The 20,563-nt window shown below is 49.5% G+C and overlaps 1 protein-coding gene, 1 long non-coding RNA gene and 1 other non-coding gene across 10 annotated transcripts in view; 2 read left to right on the top strand and 1 right to left on the bottom strand.

Moving 5' to 3' along the window:
* The window catches only part of FHL2 (four and a half LIM domains 2), a 67,926-nt gene extending 50,949 nt beyond the window's left edge, over positions 1-16,977 (top strand). For all 8 annotated transcript variants that reach the window (XM_077914895.1, XM_077914901.1, XM_077914894.1 and 5 more), the window contains 4 exons: positions 2,562-2,736; positions 9,549-9,718; positions 12,541-12,727; positions 16,372-16,977. In XM_077914895.1, the coding sequence (XP_077771021.1) occupies positions 2,562-2,736; positions 9,549-9,718; positions 12,541-12,727; positions 16,372-16,523 (684 nt within the window). In that variant the 3' untranslated portion in view covers positions 16,524-16,977. The remainder of the gene's footprint in view (positions 1-2,561; positions 2,737-9,548; positions 9,719-12,540; positions 12,728-16,371) is intronic.
* LOC144323921 (uncharacterized) overlaps positions 1-19,825 on the bottom strand; it is a 32,243-nt gene extending 12,418 nt beyond the window's left edge. Inside the window, exons 1-4 of the long non-coding RNA XR_013389269.1 lie at positions 18,916-19,825; positions 11,633-11,725; positions 2,800-2,964; positions 1,557-1,618 (exon numbers count right to left, since the gene is read on the bottom strand). This is a non-coding gene — a long non-coding RNA (uncharacterized LOC144323921). The remainder of the gene's footprint in view (positions 1-1,556; positions 1,619-2,799; positions 2,965-11,632; positions 11,726-18,915) is intronic.
* On the top strand, positions 11,229-11,336 carry LOC144324449 (U6 spliceosomal RNA). The gene has a single exon (XR_013389957.1). It is a non-coding gene; the product is annotated as a U6 spliceosomal RNA (small nuclear RNA).
* Positions 19,826-20,563: the final 738 nt, after the last annotated feature.

Consider the following 20,563-nt stretch of genomic DNA (forward strand, 5'->3'; position numbering starts at 1 on the left):
GGCTCGCTGCCGTGGTGTGGTAGGTGGGGGCGGTGCACGACTTCCCTCTGGTCGGGGCAGCTCCCAGAGCAGGTGGCCTGCCAGCTGGGCCTCGCAGCTGAGCTGGATTCTGCTCGTTGAAGAGGAGGCAAAGGGCCTCCCAAGGCAAAGCATGGCATGGGCCGGGGTGCAGAGGTGTGATAGGCCGGGACCTGGGCTTTGGAAAGTCTAGAAGCCTTGTGTTGATGCCCAAGTCCAGTCAAGTTGCATGGATGATATCCCAAGCAGGAAGGAGCACTTTCTAGGGCCTGAGGTCTGCTGGCACATCGGCTTAACCTGTAGCTGCTGTGTTTTCAGGTTAACTGTGTGTAAAATGGGTTTCTGCAGTGCTCCTGACCCATGGGAGCATTTAAACAAACTTTTCCAGGACTGTCCATGCACATTGGCCCCTCCGCTGCTCTTTCCTCCTGTCTGGGGGCTCCCTCAGCAGGGAGGATACTGTGGGAGGCATCTGGTGGCTTTGTTGTCACGTTTCACAGAGAGATTCCTCCCTCAGTTTTTTGAAGATCAGCCCTGAAAGGCAAGTTTCCTTGAACCCGTATTTCCTTTCCCTCTTGTTTCACTAACAAGCTGTGTGGCCCGGCCATTGAGGCTGATGCCCTGGGCAGAGCTCACGCGAGCGCTGGGCCTGGGACTGCCTCCCCTCTGCCCTCATGCATTCGTGCGTGCGGCCAACGTCCAGGACTCTTCATCTTGGAAAATTTGAAACTGTGTCCCAGTGAAACACTACGTCCTGTCCCTGCATTTGACTATTGGGGACATTATCTAAGTGGAATCGTATTTGCCCTTTGGCATCTGGCTTATTTGCTGAGCATAATGTCCTCAGGGCTCCTCTGTGTTGTAGCATGCATCAGAATTTCCTTTTTGAGGCTAAATAATAGTCCCTGGTGCAAATGAACCACATTTTTCTTCTTCATGCATCTGTTGATGGACTCTTGAGTGGCTTCCACTTTCTGGTGACAGGGGATAATGCTGCTATGGATACAGGTCTACAAATTCCTGTTTTTGATTCTTTATGCATATACCCAGATGTGGAATTGCTGTATCACATGGTAATCCTATTTTTTATTTTTTTGAGGAACTGCCAATACTGTTTTCCATAACAACAACAACAACAACAAAAAAACGTTAAATGCATTTATTCCATAGTCAGCATTTGCACAGTGATAATGATTAAAAACTCCTGACTCTTCTTAAATTAGGCTAACTCCCATTCGTAGTGGACAGGGCTGTAATGGCTTGTTCGACGTTATTCAAAATCTCAACAAAGGCAGTGCTGAGCTGTATTCATTTGTGTACAAAATATGGCATTATTTGTGGATGTTTTCAGTGGATACATACGGATCTCATCAAAGAAAGCAAAGAGTAACACAGGCTCTACCAGGAGTTTACCTGGGATGGTTCACTGCAAATAGCTTTCGAATCAGAGGGATATGAGCTTGAACCGTGCTTGGCTCTGCTGTGTGACTGTGAGGTCTGCTCACATAGCTGCTCTGAGCTTCTGCAATAATATTTACCTTGCAGGGATGCATGGTGCCTGAGCTCACCACCTGGCAATGAGCAGCATTGACTGGTGTCCCTGGAAAAGAAAAATAATGATTTCTTCCTGGAGAAATACGGGCTTCACAATTTATAATGAGTTTGCCTATTTGGCCGTCGACTCAAATTATAGCAGTTTATACTTTGTTTCATTTGTCCAAATAACCAGTGGAGCACCCTCTCATTTAAACGGTTTCCCCTCTTATTTAAATGGTTCATCCCCTCTCCAGTGCCTTCAGGAGCATCTTAACCTCTGTGCAGAATTAAAAGGGCCCCCCTGCCCACCTCTATCTCACCTCTGCTATGCTTATGAACTGTCTCTGCCTGAAAGCCCCTCTCTAACCCCCTCTGCCCATGTCCCACTGTCCACTGATCATCCACACTCAGCTGGTGGCACCTGCACCAGACATCTCTCTGTCCCCCTTCCCTCCAAGTGAAACCAGGGCCCTGTCCTTGTGGCTGCTTCTCTGAAATTCCCTGTACCCGGGCTTCTCTATCCCATCCGGTGTCCCTGTCATCCCACCATCACACGCAGGCCCACATCTCTGTCCCATGTCCCTGTGATGCCGCTGTCACATGTGATTTTGCTGAGCTCCCTCAGAGCTAAGGGCTATGCTGTGTCTCACTAGTTGTCAGTGAGAAGCAGTGATGAATTCCATGCTCTCTGCTCCTCTTCCCTGCAGACGATATATAAGGGAAATCCATGTGTTTTGGGAAAGCATCTCTTTCTCACAGACAGACACACCCTGCGCACACGTGCACATACGCACACACACACAGTTGCCCTGAAATGCAACAGGAGGAAAGTAGCCCTGCTCTCCTGGTTTCACCAGCAAGGACATGGGCCAGGAACATGTACAGACATCTGCCCCTCTTCACTCCCCGTCTGCCCCGGGATGTGGATGGCTCTCCCAGGCTGTGGTTGGGGCAGAGCAGCCCAGACCCCCTGACCTCTCATTGTGTCACATGCTCTGGGTCTGCAGGACTTGTCCTACAAGGACCGACACTGGCATGAGGCCTGTTTCCACTGCTCGCGGTGCAAGAGCTCCCTTGTGGACAAGCCCTTCGCTGCCAAGGAGGACCAGCTGCTCTGCACGGACTGCTACTCCCATGAGTACTCCTCCAAGTGCCAGGAATGCAAGAAGACCATCATGCCAGGTCAGGAGCACGCCCTTCACCCTCGCGATGCCGCAGAGCGTGCTTGCACTTTTCTTGCCTTACCATTGCTGACTTCGTCCACAAGAGCATTGTGCCCTGCTGTGTGCCAGGCGCTGGCCTGGTTGCTGGGTGCTCATGGAGTAGTGAGTCGAGAGGCATACCCCATCCTCTGTCCTCCCCGCATGCTCAACAGACGTTCGTTCTCAGTAGACTCAGACTTGATCACAGCTGGGTCAAGGGTTAAGAAGAGTAATAAGGTGACTTGTCTGTTATGAGGAGGATGGGACTGTGTACCGTTTCTTGGGGAATGTTCCTTTGCTTTGTGGAACAGAGGAAGCTTTTATCTTAAAACCTTCAATGTATAGAATTCTTAAATACAGAACCAAAAAAGTCTTGATAGTCACATACAGAAGGAGAGTAGCCACCAAGGGAAGAGCCTGAGATGTGGACCCTGGGTGAGTGAAAGGCACACCTGTCGGCTGGGGCTAGCTCACAAGCCACATGCCACCTGTGGTGTCATCTGCATGACCGGTAAATGTTACCAGAGGGTAGATTTGGTGGGATCAGCAAAGAAAAATACAGATTCCTGGTTCAGTCTGAGTTGTAGGTAATTTTTTAGTATCTGACCCATTTGGGACATCTTTTTAAAAAACTTTTACTTATTTATTCATGAGACACAGAGAGAGAGAGAGAGAGGCAGAGACACAGGCAGAGGGAGAAGGAGAAGCAGGCTCCTGCAGGGAGCCCCATGAGGGACTCAATCCCAGGACGCCGGGATCACGTCCTGAGCTAAAGACAGATGCTCAACCACCGAGTCATCTAGGTGCCCCCCATTTGGGCCATCTTGAACCTGGCATCCCTACCAGGGAGTCCCAGGAACCCAGGAGAGAGCTCTGTGCTCTGAATGTCTGCTGGAGATGTACCCCCATGGAAGGACTAGCGTGAAGCAGTGGCTAGGCCCCTGGAATCCAGTCAAGTGGAGGTGCTCACTGGCTGGGGACCCAGCCTGCCGTGAGCCATGGAAGTTTTGGAGAGATGTAGCCCTGAGGCCTCCTGTTGGCAGAGCTTCTCTTAAATCAGGCTTAGGGTGGCAGGAGGGGTGCCAATCCTGCTGAGAATCTCCAGCCAGCTGTCCCTTGCACCCACATTGCCTGGGGTGTGCCCACCCTCAAGACAGCCTCTGAAGCGGGTATGCATCTTTTATCCCAGGGAAGTTTAGGATTAATGGCAGAGGTAAAAAAAAAAAAAAAAAAAAAAAAAAAAATTCTAACCCACCATAATGTATTCAATCTGATAAAGTAGGTGTGAAGTTTCCAAAAAATGTGGTCTAAAGAGGAAATTAAAGTGTATAACTGAATATGTGATTTAGGCTCATGGTTTCAAATTGGAATTTTCTTAATTTATCCCCTGTTGTGACGTTCAAGGTGTTTTATGATTCGTCATGTTTAGAAGCCTAATTCATTTCAACAACAATCACTTAACTTGAGGTTGGGTTTGTTGGTTGAGGTTCTTAAAAGAGATGCTGTATGTGTGAAACTCTCAAGTGTAGTTTTAGAGGAGCTGAGGTCTAGGAGTACCTGGGTGGCTCAGTTGATTAAGTGTCCAACTTTTAATTTTGGCTCAGGTCATGATTTCAGCCCCGTGTGTCTCTGCACACTGCTTGAGATTCTCTCTCTCTCTCCCCTCTCCCTCTGCCCCTCTGCTGCTTGTGTGGGCGCATGGGCTCTCTCTGTCTCTAAAAAAATTAGATAAGGGGCCGCTGGGTGTCTCAGTTGGTTAAGCATCTGCCTTTAACTGAGATCGTGATCCCAGGGTCCTGGGATCTAGCCCCGCACTGGGCTCCCTGGTCATGGGGGAGTCTGCTTCTCCCTCTGCCTCTGCCCCTGCTTGTGCTCTCTTGCTCTCTGACTCAAATAAATAAATAAAATCTTAAAAAAAAAAAAAAAGGAGTTGAGGTCTGTGCCTTAATAAATAGAAGTAAACACAAAGGTCCCTTAGAAGTAATTTTTAAAAATTCACCATGTTCATTAATGCTGTGATAAGATGTGTCCGATGAATGGAGGTCAAAGGTTTTGAGTTGGTTGCATCAACAGATTGTTAATTTTCAAAAACCCCAGTAGCCTGCTGAGTCACAGGATATCACACAGGAGCTGGGTTCACTCTGACATGTGATGGGAATTAGGGCCCCCACGTTCATTTAGAGCCAGACTCTTCGGTGGAAGACTGCTTGCTGTGGCGCAGTTTTCCTTTTTATTTTTGGTTTGCTTTGTTTTTGGCAACAAAGAGCTACTGAAGAGTGAGCGAGAGACTGACGTGCGGAAAGTGTTATTTTAGGGAGACAGATCAGATAAGAAGGAATACATTTTAAAAAAAGGCAAGGGCATAATCAGGCCTTTGGTGAGATGGTTTCTTATGGCTGCTACATTTCTCTGGTTAATACATCTTAAAAATAACTGACTCCGTGCTATTAGAAGGAACAAAACCCCCAGAGCAAGGCTGCTTCCAGAGCTGCGTCAGCACAGCAGATGTGGGAGCAGGGCCCAGCATGGGGGCTGTGAAATGAAGACCGAAGCCCACATAAGGCTGGGCCGACCCACAGGGAACTCCTGTCCCACAGGGGGTCACACATGGAGACAGCGGTCCCGGCACGGTGGCAACCACGAAATTTAATGAGAAACAAATGAAATCTTTACTGAGTGTTCGTGACAAGAGCCCATGGAAGTTTCCATTCTGCCTGACAGCGAGTAGACTGTCGCCATCCCCTTCCCCACCCCGCTGCCCGCCCCTGCCCCAGCTGCGGAGACTCCTGCTCCCCTACAGCGGGCTCTGGGGTCCCACGTTCTTCTTGTTCATCATGCGCACCGTTTGTTTGCTTTGCTTTGCTTGCTTGTTTGCTCCTCCTCAGCAGAACTCCTGCTGGCCTGATGGGGACAGGTTCCTGCCGAACCAGGGCTTGGGGTGCCGTGTGAGGTCACACGGACACCTGGCACCTACGGCTGGCCACGGACCCTTCAGACAGCCTAGGGAGTTTACCGTTAGGATAGTGCACTGTGTGGGTGCTAGAGAACCCCCCTCCCCGACCCAGCTCAGGCACTTGCACTGAGAGGCAGCTCCGTCCCACGACAGGGAATTGTGAGGGCATTGACACGCTAAAATGACCTGAAGGTGCACCTGGTCTTGTCTCCCAGCGAAGAGAGCAGAAGTTTCAGTGGCGTGCCCCCGGCTGTGGTCAGCCTGGATCAGGACCTTGTGCGGGGCTCTGGCCTCAGAGCTCTGATCTCCCTGTCGGCCAGATCGGAGGGCGGCCTGGAGCCCGCAGGTGTGGACGACCACTGACTTCCTGCCACCTGGGCAGCGGTGGCTAATGCAGAAGGTGGAGGGACAGAGGACACGCAGGAGAAAACTGCCCGGAATGGGGTGCTTACCGCCCGGCTAGAAGGAAGGCAAAACAGCAGCATCGGCCTCCTCTCCGATTCAGGGCCTTGGCATAGTCCACGTGCGTTGGGCGCAGGGCCGGCACCGGGGGCAGGGGTCCCTGCTTGGCTGTGCAGGAGCAGGTGGCCCTAGCCCCTTGCAGCGAGGGGGACCCTTGGTCTCCCCGCCCCCACGCCTGCCACTCGGAGTCACTTTAAATTCTCAAGCAGTCCTGCCAGTGTCCTCGGCCCACCATAGTGTCTGTCCCGGCTTCCCTCTCGCTTTGGGGCTCCTTCCCCAAACTGTCAGTCCTCAGGGCAAATCTAGAAACTGCCAGGTTTGGGTTTCAGCCTCCCTGCTCTCCGGCTCTGACTGCACAGGTCAGTGCCCCTCACCGAGATGTCACTAGGGCAGCCGGGCTCTTCCAGGCCAGCATGGGAAGGGGCCCCGGGGAGGTCACACTAGAGCATCAAAGGGTGAGCTGGGTTTCACCTGGTAGAGGCGTCCCAAAAGGGCACTTGTGGCGGAGGACATGGGCTCAGCACCAGAGGCTGAGTGTCCAGAAGAAGCTTGGTGAGACAGACTGAGAAAGAGAGAGAAAGGAGAGGGCCAGGGGAGGGATGGGAAAGAAGAAAGGGAAGGGAAAGAAAAAAAAGTGCTAAATCCTAGCATGTACTTCCTTTCTGTGGTCTGATTTTTGAACGTGCTACAACTAAATCCAGATGAATGGGAGCGCGGTTCATCCGAGTAGCTCTGACAGTGCATTTAGGGTTTTAGAACAGGAGGCTGGTCCTGGCTGACAAACGCGCCCCTTGGCCCCCTACCTGACACAGGTCCCGCCCCCGAAGTAGTCAGAAAACCAGGAGTCCACTGGCCCCGATGCCCCCGATGCCCCCGATGCCCCCAGCCTGACGCCCCCGCTCCGCAGCTGCTCAGCTGCAAGGCGGCCTCCGCCTGCAGAGCAGTCGTGCAGATGCACTGCTTCCTCCGAGCAGCCTCCCAGGCACTGGCCCTTCACCACCTTTCAGGATCCTCACTTGTTCCTTTCAATCAGAAAGAGACACCCCTTCCTCGGGACCCCAATCCACCTGCGGGAGAAGCCACGGTGGTTAGAAGGCCCCTTGCTGCCACCTGCTGGCAGTGCGTCCGGCACACGAGGCAGCCCGAGCAGCTGCGGCTAACGGTGCGGCTCACAGGCGCCCCCCACCCTGTGGGCTGCAGGAGCCCCTGGGCTCCCCACCAGAGACCAGGCAGGCCTCTGACCCTGGCCTGGCTGTTAGAGGGCGGCTCCCGCACACCGGGAACGCACGGAGCCCAGCCTGCGTGTGGTCTTCAGGGAGCAAGCTGTTGCCCTGTGTTCGCTGACAGGATCCTTTGGCTATTTGAGCTGCTCTATGAGCAGAAGGCCAGAGATTAAAAGAGCCAGTGGCAAAAATACACGTGGAAGGATGAACCCTGGAGGCAGAATCATTCCAGATGTAGATCCCAATTCTCCCACTACTTTTATCCGAAGTTCGGGTGCTCGGTCTATTCTCCTAGTATAAGGTTTCGGGAGCCCACGAAGATCATCAGGTGCCCCACCTTGAATTTCCTCACACGCCTCCCCACCTTGCAGCACCTACACTCACCCTGAGTGTTTTATGTACTTATGGGAGGTGGTGCCACATGTCCTGTCTTGGACGTACAGGAAGCTGACACATTAACCCGAAAATGACCTTGAATAAGATAATCTTGCAGCAATTCTCTGCACATCTCCTAATTTCTTCAGAGATGGAGATCTCCCTGTCACGTCAACCTTGCAGGCAGTCCGCATGCAGCCCTCAGCCTGTCATTTTGGCCATATTAGCTTTGGATGGGAGTTTCCAGATGCTCGCATCTCACCGCCCGCGTGATGCCAGCTTGCGGCCACCCTGGACCAAAGTGGGAGCCCCTGCTCGCTGCCTAATAACCACCCCGGATCCTGCTTTGAAGTCTAACTGGTGTGTCCTTCATGCCACAGCCCCTGGATGCCCAGTGAGCCCCCGGGCTGCCTAACATGTTTCCAGAAAAAAACAGACCACTACCTGGGGCCTTGAAGGCCGCGGGGTCTGTCTCAGCAACCCTTTCCTGCCAATGTAGTGTGAACGCAGCCGCAGACCATTGAAGGAAGTGAGCAGGTGCGGCTGCGCTCCAGGAAAAGCCCAGCTGCAAAACGGGGGCGGCACAGACTGTGCGCAGCCACAGCACCCCCGTCCTCCCCGGCTGGCTCAGGTATTCAGAGCACGTTTCTTTTTTTTCACTTCTTACCCTCCTTTCCCCGCAAAATGTACCTTGTTGCTGCCTGCAAAGCGTGCTTGCATACGCATCTGTCTTGAACACATCTGTCACCTCTTTCTGTAAAATACACATACTTTTATTCTCTTGGAAAAGTATTGGAAAATGTCCACAAATCCTGAGCATTTGCTGTGACTCCGGCTCAGGGGCGGGTTCAAGGGTGGGTGGGGATGGGGGTGGGGGTGAACCAAACAGCATTTCCGTTCTCTAGGACTTCTTCATCTACTTGAAGAAATCACATAAACATAGCACACGACAACAGTTATTCGAAAGGAAATGCAATGTCACAAGATTAGAATCAGAAAATTGCTAAATTGGCCATCCGGGCATCACTTGTGGCTTTTAACAGCTGCATTCAGTGCAGCGGGGAGAGCGTGGAGACCCGGCAGCTTGGTTTACACCTCGGGCCATATAAGGTGATCGGTCGGTGTGGAGGCTCCTCATGGGATCAGGCTTGACACTCTAGGTTCGTGTACAGCACCACCACTTTCCATCCGGTGTTTTTTTTTTTTTTTTTTTAAGATTTTATTTATGTTCATGAGAGACACAGAGAGGGAGGCAGAGACGCAGCAGAGGGAGAAGCAGAAGTAGGCTTCCTGCAGGGAGCCCAGTGCAGGACTCGATCCCAGGATCCCGGGGTCCAACCTGAGCCAAAGGCAGATGCTCAACCACTGAGCCACCCAGGTGTCCCTCATCCTGTGCTCATTAACTGGCTGCAGGGCTGTGTCCCACTCCGTTGGGACTGGTCTGAGCTAGGCCAGCTTGCTCTTTCTGCTTTGCCTACTGAGACATGGAGTGACAGATCCTTTTCCCACCTAACGTTCATTACCTCCCTGCTGGACAAATAAACCTCGAGTATGCACAGAGACTGTTCTGGGAGCAAGGTGTACAGCAGTGAACCCCCAAAAATACACAATCCCTTCCCACTCCCAAACAGTCCCATTTGGAGGCCAGCCTCTGAGAGCCACAGTGATGCCACAGTCACAAAACTAGGTGGTGGCAGGTTCTTGACGAGGGGCGCTGGGAGTGCAGGCCTGTCATGTCGTCAGCTCTGCTCTTTGCCGTCTTCTTGCCCCTTGTGCCAGGTACCCGCAAGATGGAGTACAAAGACAGCAGCTGGCACGAGACCTGCTTCACCTGCCACCGCTGCCAGCAGCCCATCGGTACCAAGAGCTTCATCCCTAAGGACAACCAGAACTTCTGTGTGCCCTGCTATGAGAAACAGTACGCCTTGCAGTGTGTTCAGTGTAAAAAGGTAGCTCTCACCTCCCCCGGGACCTCGTGTATTCCAGTCTGTTTGCCTTGGCTGTCAGCCCCCTTTCCCCGGGGACAACACCCTTGGTACTGGGATGGCACAAGAGTCTCACCTGTCCGGCCCCGCATCCCAAAATTCTCATGTGCACGTGTGCATTTTATCCACTGGAAGGACCCCCATCCCAGGCCTTCTTTTGACCGCACCAGGGCCACTGGGACCTGAGATGGGATCCTGTAGCCCTCCCTCCTAGAGCACTGCCGAGTTTTTGCTCCTATTCATGACATGACGTTAAAGGGGAGGAAAACTTACTATCCCAGAGCTCCTGTTACACTGTCCTCCATCAGTAGACAAGAAACGAGCTGCTGAACCTCGTGGGAGGGAGGGATGTGAGAAGCAAAGGAAAGTTGTGGCTGGGACAGGGGACAGGTCACTCGTTGCACCCAGCCCGCTCATCTCGTGCCGTGCTGTCACGGCCATTAGTCAAAGACAGAAAAGGAGCGCCACGCCTGCCGTCCTTTGCCCTGGCAGGGCCTGCTGGGGAGCGATCGCAGAGCCTGTTTGGCTCCGGCCTGTTCACTGACGCTGCTGTTGGGCCTCCGTCTGCGGAAGAGCCCGGCTGCTGTTCCCTCTGCTGGTCGGCCTGACCTCGAATGCCCGACCTGCTGGCGCCTTTCCAAAGGGCAGAGTATTGCTCACTCGCCTTCATGCTCTCTCGTCTCCCTCGGCCTCGTGTCCGTCTCATTTTTTAAACTACGATTTTAAATTCCACATCTTCCAACTTCTACTCATAAGATTATATTACTTTTCTGCTGTTTTTCGCTTCCTCCTTAGATGAATCGCTCCTTCCTGTGTTTATATCAGGAAGCCTCTTTCTTCTCTGCTCACTCCCTTTTTGTTTGGTTTGCTCTTTCTCATCAAGATCCACGGAAAGTTCACGTCATTTGCTTTTCTTGCATTATCTTCCTCCCAACCTTATTGCTACTGTGTTCGGTGGCAGAAGTGAAGGTAATGCATCCTCCGGGAAGCACAGCCCTGTGGGTGTTCATCAGGACTGGTGGAAGCATTCACACCAGTAACATCCACCCTCCCGCAGCGCAGGAGGTGCTCGGGGCTACTAGGGCCTGGGGGGAAACACACTTCGGTGGCAAACGTTCAAGTGCTTATCGACAAGCGTGCTTTGGAGGAAAACAGTCGTAACAGAGCGTACACAGGGGCCAGCTGAACCAGTCGGAGGAGTGGGAGCCAAGCTGGTGTTTAGGGAGGGCTGCTCTGGGACAGTGACACCCACGAGCATGTCTGAGCCAGCTGGGCCATGCGGGGTGCGGGTGGGCATGTGGGTGCAGAGAGGACAAGAGTGTGGATTCCACGTAGAGCAAACCTCTTACTACACCCACCTTCTCTGTCCACACAGACACCTTGCCACTGAATGTATTTTGCATAAATTCTGTTCCAAGGCGGGAATTTATAGGAAGATCATTAATACATTATAGTTTAATGAAAAGAATATACGGTGCTCACTTCGGCAGCACATATACTAAAATTGGAACAACACAGAGAAGATTAGCGTGGCTCCCGCACAAGGATGACAGGCAAATTTGTGAAGCTGTTCCGTATTTTTTATGTTGGCAAATTGAATTTAAATTCTAAAAAAATTAAAAATAAATAAATAAAAAGAAAAGAATATATGATAGACTCCTGAATCCAAGTACCTGCTTTGTCTTTAGCTAGCAAATTCTCAGGCAAGTCCCTTAATTTCTCTGGGTCTCAGTTTACTCACTTGTAAAATGGATATAATGTCTGTAGTATGTAAGGGCCTTTATATAGTTGACCTTTGAACAACACAGAGTTGAAAGGGACCAACCCCCCTGCACAGTTGAAAAACCACATAGAACTTTTGAGTCCCTAAAAACTTACCTAGTAGCCTGCTGGTGACCAGAAGCCTTCCCGGTGGCATAAATAATCGATGCACACAGCTGTTGTATGTTATACGTATCCTAAACTGTATTCCTACAATAAAGTAAGTAGAGCAAAAAAAAAAAATATTCAGAAAGTTACAAGAAAAAAAGCATTGACAGTATGGTACTGGGTTAATTGAAAGAAGCCCATGTACAAGTGGACCTGCGCGGTTCAAACCTATGTTGTTCGAGGGCCAGAGCTGTGCTTTCTGTAAGGACTAGAGGCAGCGCTGGATGCTAGGGCGGGTGACAGACGGGTCTATCGAGCTGAGACTCACCGTCCTTCATCCACTGTTGAAGTATATATATGAAAAGAGAAACACGATAAAGTTGAGGTATCGATGACCAGTTCTGTCCCATCTGGCTCCCCGCTCCCTGGGCCCGGGGGGCACCAGGCCCAGGGGGCCAGGCCTCCTCCTTCCACCACTAGGAACTGAGTTGTAAGCGGGGTTCTCCAGGTTAGCACCCGGAGGGAGGCATGGGGATTGTCACGCGTGACCCGTGCACAGCCCAGGGCTGGTTCGCCGTAGGGTTGGCATTCACCTCCGGGTCTCCCTGACGTGGCGCCGTCTTCACCCGCCCCGCACCATGGGGAAGGACGCTGCCACCGGGCACTTGCACTTGCAGATGCCTCAACCTCCCAAGGGGCCGAGGACACACGTTGTGGTGCCGAGGTCACGGCTGGGAAAGCCAGGGTCCACGGCAGGGCCCTGAGAGGAGATGGGGACTCAAAGGGACTGACAGCTTGGGGAAGCCGTTTCTCGGTGACTTTTAACAAACACCGGACGTGTTCCGGACGGGGATCTGGCGTCGTCCAGAGGCCACCCTGCCTCGGGAAACTGAGCCTGGCCCTCTTGCCTCCTCCAGCCCATCACCACCGGGGGCGTCACGTACCGGGAGCAGCCCTGGCACCGGGAGTGCTTCGTGTGCACCGCCTGCAAGAAGCCGCTGTCGGGGCAGCGCTTCACGTCCCGGGATGAGTTCGCCTACTGCCTGAGCTGCTTCTGCGACTTGTACGCCAAGAAGTGCGCCGGCTGCACCAACCCCATCAGTGGTGAGTGTCTCGAGGGGCCCCCTGAGCACACCATGGCCGCCCCGAGGTTAGATGAGGTACAGGACCTCAGCCCTTGGAATTGTTTCTGTGCCGAGACCCTGGGCCTCACCGAGGTTCCGAACAGAGGCGGTGTCTCTGCCTCTGTGCTTCCTGCCCTTGTTACACGGGGAACACGTCAGCAGGTGACACTTCCCCTCTAGCTTGCCTGATCCCTGAAAACCACATGTCCTGTTCTTAGGGGTCTGTGCTTTCTGCTTTCAGTGGGGTCATCCCCGAAGCCGCAGTCCGTGAGTGTATGGCACGTGGAGCAGCACAAACTGGCATTTCCAGGCTGAGCCACTGCACTGTTTTTAAAGGTGCTCCCCAAGGGCACCTGGGTGGTGCAGTCGGTGAAGTGTCTGACACTTGGTTTTGACTCGAGTCATGAGATCAAGCCCCACGTCGGGCTCCGCGCTCAGTGTGGAGTCTGCTTGTGATTCTCTCTCCCTCCCCTGCTCATGCTCCCTCTCTAAATAATGAATTAGTTAGTTAAAAATTAATAATAACGGTGCTCCCTAGCATCCTAGGGGGACTTATCTACCACAAGGCCCTGACTACGTGAGGGCAGAGGACAACGTTTTAGGTGGTTCTTTCTTATTCCCCGAAGGCTCTGGCAGTGTAAGAGCCCAGAGCCTGGTTGGCTGTAGACTAGCATTGCATTAAACTATTAGATATGCCAAGAAATTGAGTGTGGAGGACAGATGGCTGTCCTCAAGTCCTGCACATGTGCACCACGCATCACCACACAAACCTGTGACTGGGCTGGAGGGAAAAGAGAATTCTGTAGTGACACAGGAAAAGTTCTGGGATGTGGGATTCCCAGTTCTGCCACATTCAGGTGACTCGTCATCGGCAGATGGTAGGCATGTGTGACATAAACATAGTGGCCTGGCCAAGTGCCATCCCTGTGTAGCGTTGCAGTGTAATCACACGGATGTTTATATCCTCTGTGTGCTTGTCTGTGACTTTCTTTACCCTTAGATCTAGAACTGAGTGCACCTAACTCAACCAACTCACCTGATGTAGGAAGCCCAGGTCACTAAAATAATCCTTTCGTGTGTAATCCAGAGCTCATATTTCCATATAAAACTAATATATGGGGAAAAGAAGCACAGCACTTAAAATTTTCTGTTAACCTACAGATTGGAATCATTAGAGGGAGGAAATGCAGTCTTCCCTCTAACATATTAATCTTGAATGCTGTTTTCATGGTAACTTCTATGGAAGTAAATGTTTATAAAACTAAACTTTATAAAGCAATATAAAGTATCAGATATGTAATGTTATTCTCATGGTAGCACTAGAAAAGGAAAACAACACTAGGAAAGCAACGGATACTTTCCTCCAAAAGGAGGATTACTTCTCTGAAATGCAGAGACTAATGTTCTGGAACCTACAGAGGAATTTTGAAATTGCAGCTAGAATGTACTCGAGGTCAAATCCCCAAACAATTATAAGAAATTGTGACTTTAGATTTGATGTTTAATAGATCCTTACTTGGCACTTTCTCTCTTCAGCAAAATTTATATGATTTTTGTCAAAAAAAACAAAAAAACCTTAAGTCTTACTTTCCAGTGTTGTGGCCAGTGATACAAAATGTACACATAAATACAGTCGGTCCTCAGTATTCAGAGCCCATATCTGCAAGTTTGCCCACTCACTGACATTTGTAACTCTAAAATCAACACTCGAGTTGCTTTCATGATCATTCCCAGATACCCAGAGAGAGGTGAAACATTGGAATCATCTGACAGGTACACTCCTGGTGGAGGTGGGATGAGGTGACACTGCCTCCTTGTTTCAATTCTCATCTTATAACCAAGGTTCCTTTTCATGGTCCGGTAGTGCCATATTGTTTGCATTTTTGTGCATCTTTTTTGGCAATTTCACTGCTGAAAATGGCTCTCCAGGGGCAGTGCAGACATGCGGTCTGTGTTGCTATGCACAGGCAGGCTGTGAGGTGCCTTGTGGAGAAGATGCATGTTAGATGAGCTCTGTTCAGGCTGGCTGGAGTTCTGGTGCCGTGGGCTGTAAACCTCAAAGAACAATAATTGACTGCCTCTCGCCTTAGGAGGATTCATCCTCCTTAGCCTGCTTTTGGCTCTCATTTCTGTAACTTGCCCCATTGGTTGGCATTTCAAAGAAACTGAAGTTTCTAAAAGGAGGTGGTCCCCTGGGACAGCACCTGACACAGCACCTTCCCCGACATCCTTCTTCATCCTCTTCCTTCAAGTGCTTCTCCTGGCCCCAGATCTCCAGTACAGCAGGACTTATCAGAGGTGAGAGAGGAGAAACACAGTAATGGCGGAAATTCGGGGTCATCCCAGCAGCTTCTTGCGGCTTTTCAGTTGGCTCAGTGCTGGGAAGAAAAACCACTACCTCTCAACTGTTTGGCTTTCCCTGCCCCTAAATCAAATGTTGCCTAAACCTCTGGTTTTCAAACTTGGCTACACATCGGAAACACCTGGGAAGTTTAAATATTGACTGCTACCTGGGTCATGACTTACTTGGTAGAGGCCACAACCTGGGTGATTGTTGAAGTTTGAAAAGCTTTGGTCTCTAACTAGCTGAAGGGGATTAGCTAGAAGGTCTCCCCCCGCTGGAAGACTTAATGCCCCACAACAGCCTAGCCAATTCAGTTACAGAAGGAATGAGCTGTTCTCATGCTAGTCTGAGACTTCAAGCCATTATAAATGGGGTGGTCAGTGTGGTTACTTTCTTTTGACTGTGGTAGATCTAACCATTATTTCTGGAAAGAACACTTTGTAATTGGAATTCATGATTCAGATTTCACCAGAATAACCGTGTGTACTTGATTTCAATTTATTTCAGGTGGCTCAATGGCAGGACAAAGCAACCATATTGTAATAGGCAGCCAAGGTACCTTAAACATTTGATAAGAATTAGTCACCAAACAAGAGTCAGGCACTGAACCTAGTTACTACTTTCTTTTTTTTGTTGTTACTACTTTTCTTATTTAAAATATAAAATGGCCTTCTCTGCTGCCCATGCATCATAACGCATTCCTGCCCACCTTAACAGCCTGCCTTCCCCCCTTACACCTATGTTCATGCTTCTGTAGCTTATTTTGATATTCCCTCTGCAAGAATGTGCATACCCCCTCCCCCCCACATTCACATGCCATTTCTTTGGTGAGGCCTTTCCTGGCCATTCTGGAGAATATTTGTATTTTCCTTTTCCCCCCTCCCTTCAGCACCTTATTCATTAAATCATGACATATTCGAGCACCAGATGTGAGTGAAGTGAAGGAATAAGAGAAATCAGCTCCATTTCTCCTGGAGTTTCATTCTGGGGGAACGAACAAATAGACCCTCTCATCCCTCCATAATGGTAGCACTGATCATGGAGATTGGGAGCCAGTGATATATGTGTTCCTGCTGACACTTATGAACTCCTCACTGCAGTCCAGGGAATCTGATTTACAGGCGGATCCCCAGAACCCAGCCATTGGAAACTCAACACTCTCCAGGCCACACAGTCTAGCTTGGAAATGGATCAACCTGCTTCAGTCCTGGGGATCTGGTTCTAAGTAGTTGTGCTCCCTTTCTCTCTCTACCTCGGTGTCTTTTTTTCTTTGTTAACAGGACTTGGTGGCACAAAGTACATCTCCTTTGAGGAACGGCAGTGGCATAATGATTGTTTTAATTGTAAGAAGTGCTCCCTCTCCCTGGTGGGGCGAGGCTTCCTCACAGAAAGAGATGACATCCTGTGCCCTGACTGTGGGAAAGACATCTGAAGCCCACGCAGCTGCTTGCAACACACATGGATTTATACACTCTCGTTGTCAACCAGGCAGTATTGTGTCTGGTCTCCACCGACCACATTGAGACTTTCTTCTTGTGCTTCTCAGTGATACTCACATTTGTTTAAACCCTTGAATCCTTTGTACTAGTTCAATCCCAGGGAAGGAGGAAACCCTTATGTAAACCCTCAGTGGGAAGATGGTTTTGAATTTTTGTAATCAAGCAAGGCAAATCCAAGTGTAAAAATCCCTTTTGAATGACATCTTTATAAATGTATCTTTCTTTTGCTGCGTATTTAATTTTTAAGTGCAATTAACATGTCGCGAACTCGAGTTTTTTAAACTACATGAGATAATGAAGAATGGGCATTTACAACTATGTAACTTCCTGTCATGTAAGACCTGGAGCAAGATTATATAGCTTGCAATAAAGTTATCCAGAACAAAATCCTTGGCCACACACAGTGTGCGAAGTAATGATTAAACACTGAAGTTCTGCGCATTGTGGTAAAAAGCACTTTATCGTATGTTCCACTGATCACTGTATGAAGTGCAAGTTCAGATGGGCTGGGTTGGCATTCACGGAGGTCCACCACACCTTTTCCTTCAAAGAAAGCCTTCTGTCAGCACCACAACCTCTTCCTTGCTTTTCATTCCTCTCTCCCAAACCCTTTTATGTCTCAATGCTCTGCATTGGATGCAGTGACATAGGCTCCAGAATATGAGCAGCAGAATATAAACTAATGACAGTGAGGACAGTTGTGGGTGTCACTTTTAATATTGCTCGACGCTTTCCCCTTACCATGGGTCCTTACCCTACCCTGACCTGCCTTCTCATCCATAAAGTGAAGGACCACAAAAGAATACGAGCACCTCAAGGCCAGAGATGACCTCTTGTTCGTCTGTGTGTGCTCAATACCCAAGCAATTTAGGGCATGCTTTGGAAGCCTTCAGTCTTTCTGAAAGGAGAGAAAGGAAAGAGAAAATCACAGCTATAAAGATGCGAGCTCCTAGTTTGACATTGGTCTGCCAAACCATCTGTGAAAGCATATACGATTGGAAAGCACTGAGCCAATTTATGACCTAGGGCATTGCATATTTCTCTTTTCAGAATGCTAACAATAGTGACGTCTGTCCTTAGTTTTCCAAGTGCAGTACCAAAAGCGATAGGCCGTGCAGCAGAAGAATCTGGTGGACATCAGGTCTCACCCATGCTGAGCACGCTTGAAGTCAGTTTCTCAATCTGAGTACTGGACCATGTGACAGGTGTCTGACGATGTCTGAGACGGGCCTTCTGAGAACTCCATGGCTCATTAGTTATTTTGCCTTGTCCTACTTTGTATTATAAAAGTGAAAGCATTCAAAACAAAAAGGTAAACACTTTGTAAATTTCACTGTGGAACACCTTACCTGTTCTTGTTAGATCCTCAGATACACTGGATGCACCCAACCTTAAATTAATGGTAGGGGGAGTTCCACTTCTAGTAACTAGCTCCTACTGGACTCCAGTAACCTTCTGGACAAAATATTTTTAAAACTTGAAAACACTGGAGCATGACCCGAAGCAGGAATATTTGGGTGGGGGGGTAGGTTTCCCATTTTTATTGCTTTTACACAAGGGCAGGCCCTAAAAAGGGAGCTAAAACTCTGTTACAAAGCCTGCAGTCTGGGGGCACCTGGTGGTTGAGTGTCTGCCTTTGGCTCAGGTCATGATCCTGGGGCCCTGGGATGGAGTACCAGATCGGGTTCCTGGCAGGGAGGCTGCCTCTCTCTGTCTCTCATGAATAAATAAATAAAATCTTTATTTAAAAAAAAAAAAAAAAAAGGAAAGAAAGAAAATCTGCAATCTTCCTGGCTTGAAGAACCAGAGGCCAGAGCTTGGGACAAATAACCTTTGGAAAGTTAAGAGGGAAAATTGTATGAAAAAGAACCCCAAGGGGGATCCCTGGGTGGCTCAGCAGTTTGGTGCCTGCCTTTGGCCCAGGGCGTGATCCTGGCATCCCAGGATGGAGTCCCATGTTGGGCTCCCTGCATGGAGCCTGCTTCTCCCTCTGCCTGTGTCTCTGCCCCTCTATCTCTCTGTGTCTCTCATGAATAAATAAAATCTTAAAAAAAAAAAAAAAAAGAAAGAAAAAGAAAAAGAACCCCAAGTTCTTTGTATGAAAGCCCTACCAATCCCTGGCTGACAACTTAACCACACACACAGAGGCTAGACTCCAAGCAGTCCAGCCAAGGCTCACAAAACAGTGGGTGGGAGTTCAGGATGGTGGTATGCAGAGCTCAGTGACTGTCTTCCCAGTGTGACAACCATTTAACTGGGAAAATTGTGTGTGTGTGTGTGTGTATAGACATACCAAATAAATACCTTCAAATCTTGGAAACTTACCTAAAGGCATGCAGCAAATGGAGAAACATTCAGGAAAATCCACATGTTAATAAGAAGAATGGCAGTCTGTGGCCCTTGAGCCATGGACCTCCAGTTTCACGGGACAGAAGCTCTACTCTGGCAAGTGCAGTCAAGAAGGAAAGACCTACTGGTCTAGGGCTGTGCCCCAGGCATGACAGTCTGAAAATTCTGGGGCTCTGATCACTCCTGTTCCAGCCTGCCCATAGGGAGGAGGCTCCACATAAAGAGGGCAATCTGAGAAGACTAGAGGCTACCATGCTCCCAGGAATAGGCCTGTGTGAAAACATTTATTAGGATATTGGCACACTCTGCTGAGAAGAATCCCAGTCTTCCCTATCCAGCACCTACTTATAGAGGAGGGCTCCTCCTGGGGAAGCAGGACATTGACCAGCGCCCAGGTGTGGGTGGGAGTGGCAGCTCTGAACTAATACATCAGCAGCTCTGCAGGAAGGGACTGTTTGGTACCAAGAATGGAGGAATCTGTGCCTAAGGGGATTATCAGAAATAATTAAGATCTTGGTGGCAAGCAGTTGAGAGGGGGCTGCTAGCTATGTGATACTAGCAGCAAAAAGCAAAATGACAGACTAGTCCAAAGCTTCACAGAACCAGGTGAAGAGATGGCTAGGAGGAGCCGCCTGGGAGTCCAGGAGACTGTGGGCATGGACTGGACAACACCCACTCAGAAGTAAACAGAGAGGGACACGGAGTGGACTTGAAAGCATTGTCTAAGCCGCACACACACCATCAGCAAAGGGCAGAAGTCTTATTAGCTCAAAGTGCTTAAGCAGAACCTCTCACCACACACTGGCCAAACATATAAACATCTTCAAGGAATTTTTTTTTTCTTCAAGGAATTAAAGGAACATGTATGATAGTAATTCTCATCAAATAGAGAACACCAATAGAGGGATAAATGTTATAAAAGAATCAGATGGAAATTCTGGAATTTAAAAGTATAATCACCAAAATGGCAAATTCACTGGAGAGGATCAATAGTACAATTGAGAGAAGAAAAAAAAAATCAGTTCACAAAAAAATCAGTGAACATTATTTCAACACAGAAATTATGAAATTTGAAAAATGAGGAAAATGAAAAATTAACAACCTTAGAGCACTGTGAGATGCCATTAAGTGAATCAACATATGCCTAATGGGAGCATCAGGAGAGGAGACAGAAAAGGACAGAAAAAATTATTTTTTAAGAATGTCTGAAAACTTCCAATTTGATGAAAATTTTTTGTAATTTAAAAACACATTCCAGGGGATCCCTGGGTGGCGCAGCGGTTTAGCGCCTGCCTTTGGCCCAGGGCGCAATCCTGGAGGCCTGGGATCGAGTCCCACATCAGGCTCCGGGTGCATGGAGCCTGCTTCTCCCTCTGCCTATGTCTCTGCCTCTCTCTCTCTCTCTCTGTGACTATCATAAATAAATAAAAATTAAAAAAAAAATTAAAAACACATTCCAAGAGCACCTGGGTGGCTCAGTGAGCTAAGCATCTGCCTTCAGTCCTGGGAAGTTCCCTGCTCAGCCAGATACTTGCTTCTCCCTCTCCCTTTGCCACTCCACCTTCATGCTCTCTCTCAAATAAATAAATAGAAATCTTAAACACACAAACATCCAAGAAACTGG

This window comes from Canis aureus, chromosome 11, assembly GCF_053574225.1.
Source record: "Canis aureus isolate CA01 chromosome 11, VMU_Caureus_v.1.0, whole genome shotgun sequence".
In the NCBI taxonomy this organism is placed as follows: domain Eukaryota; kingdom Metazoa; phylum Chordata; class Mammalia; order Carnivora; family Canidae; genus Canis; species Canis aureus.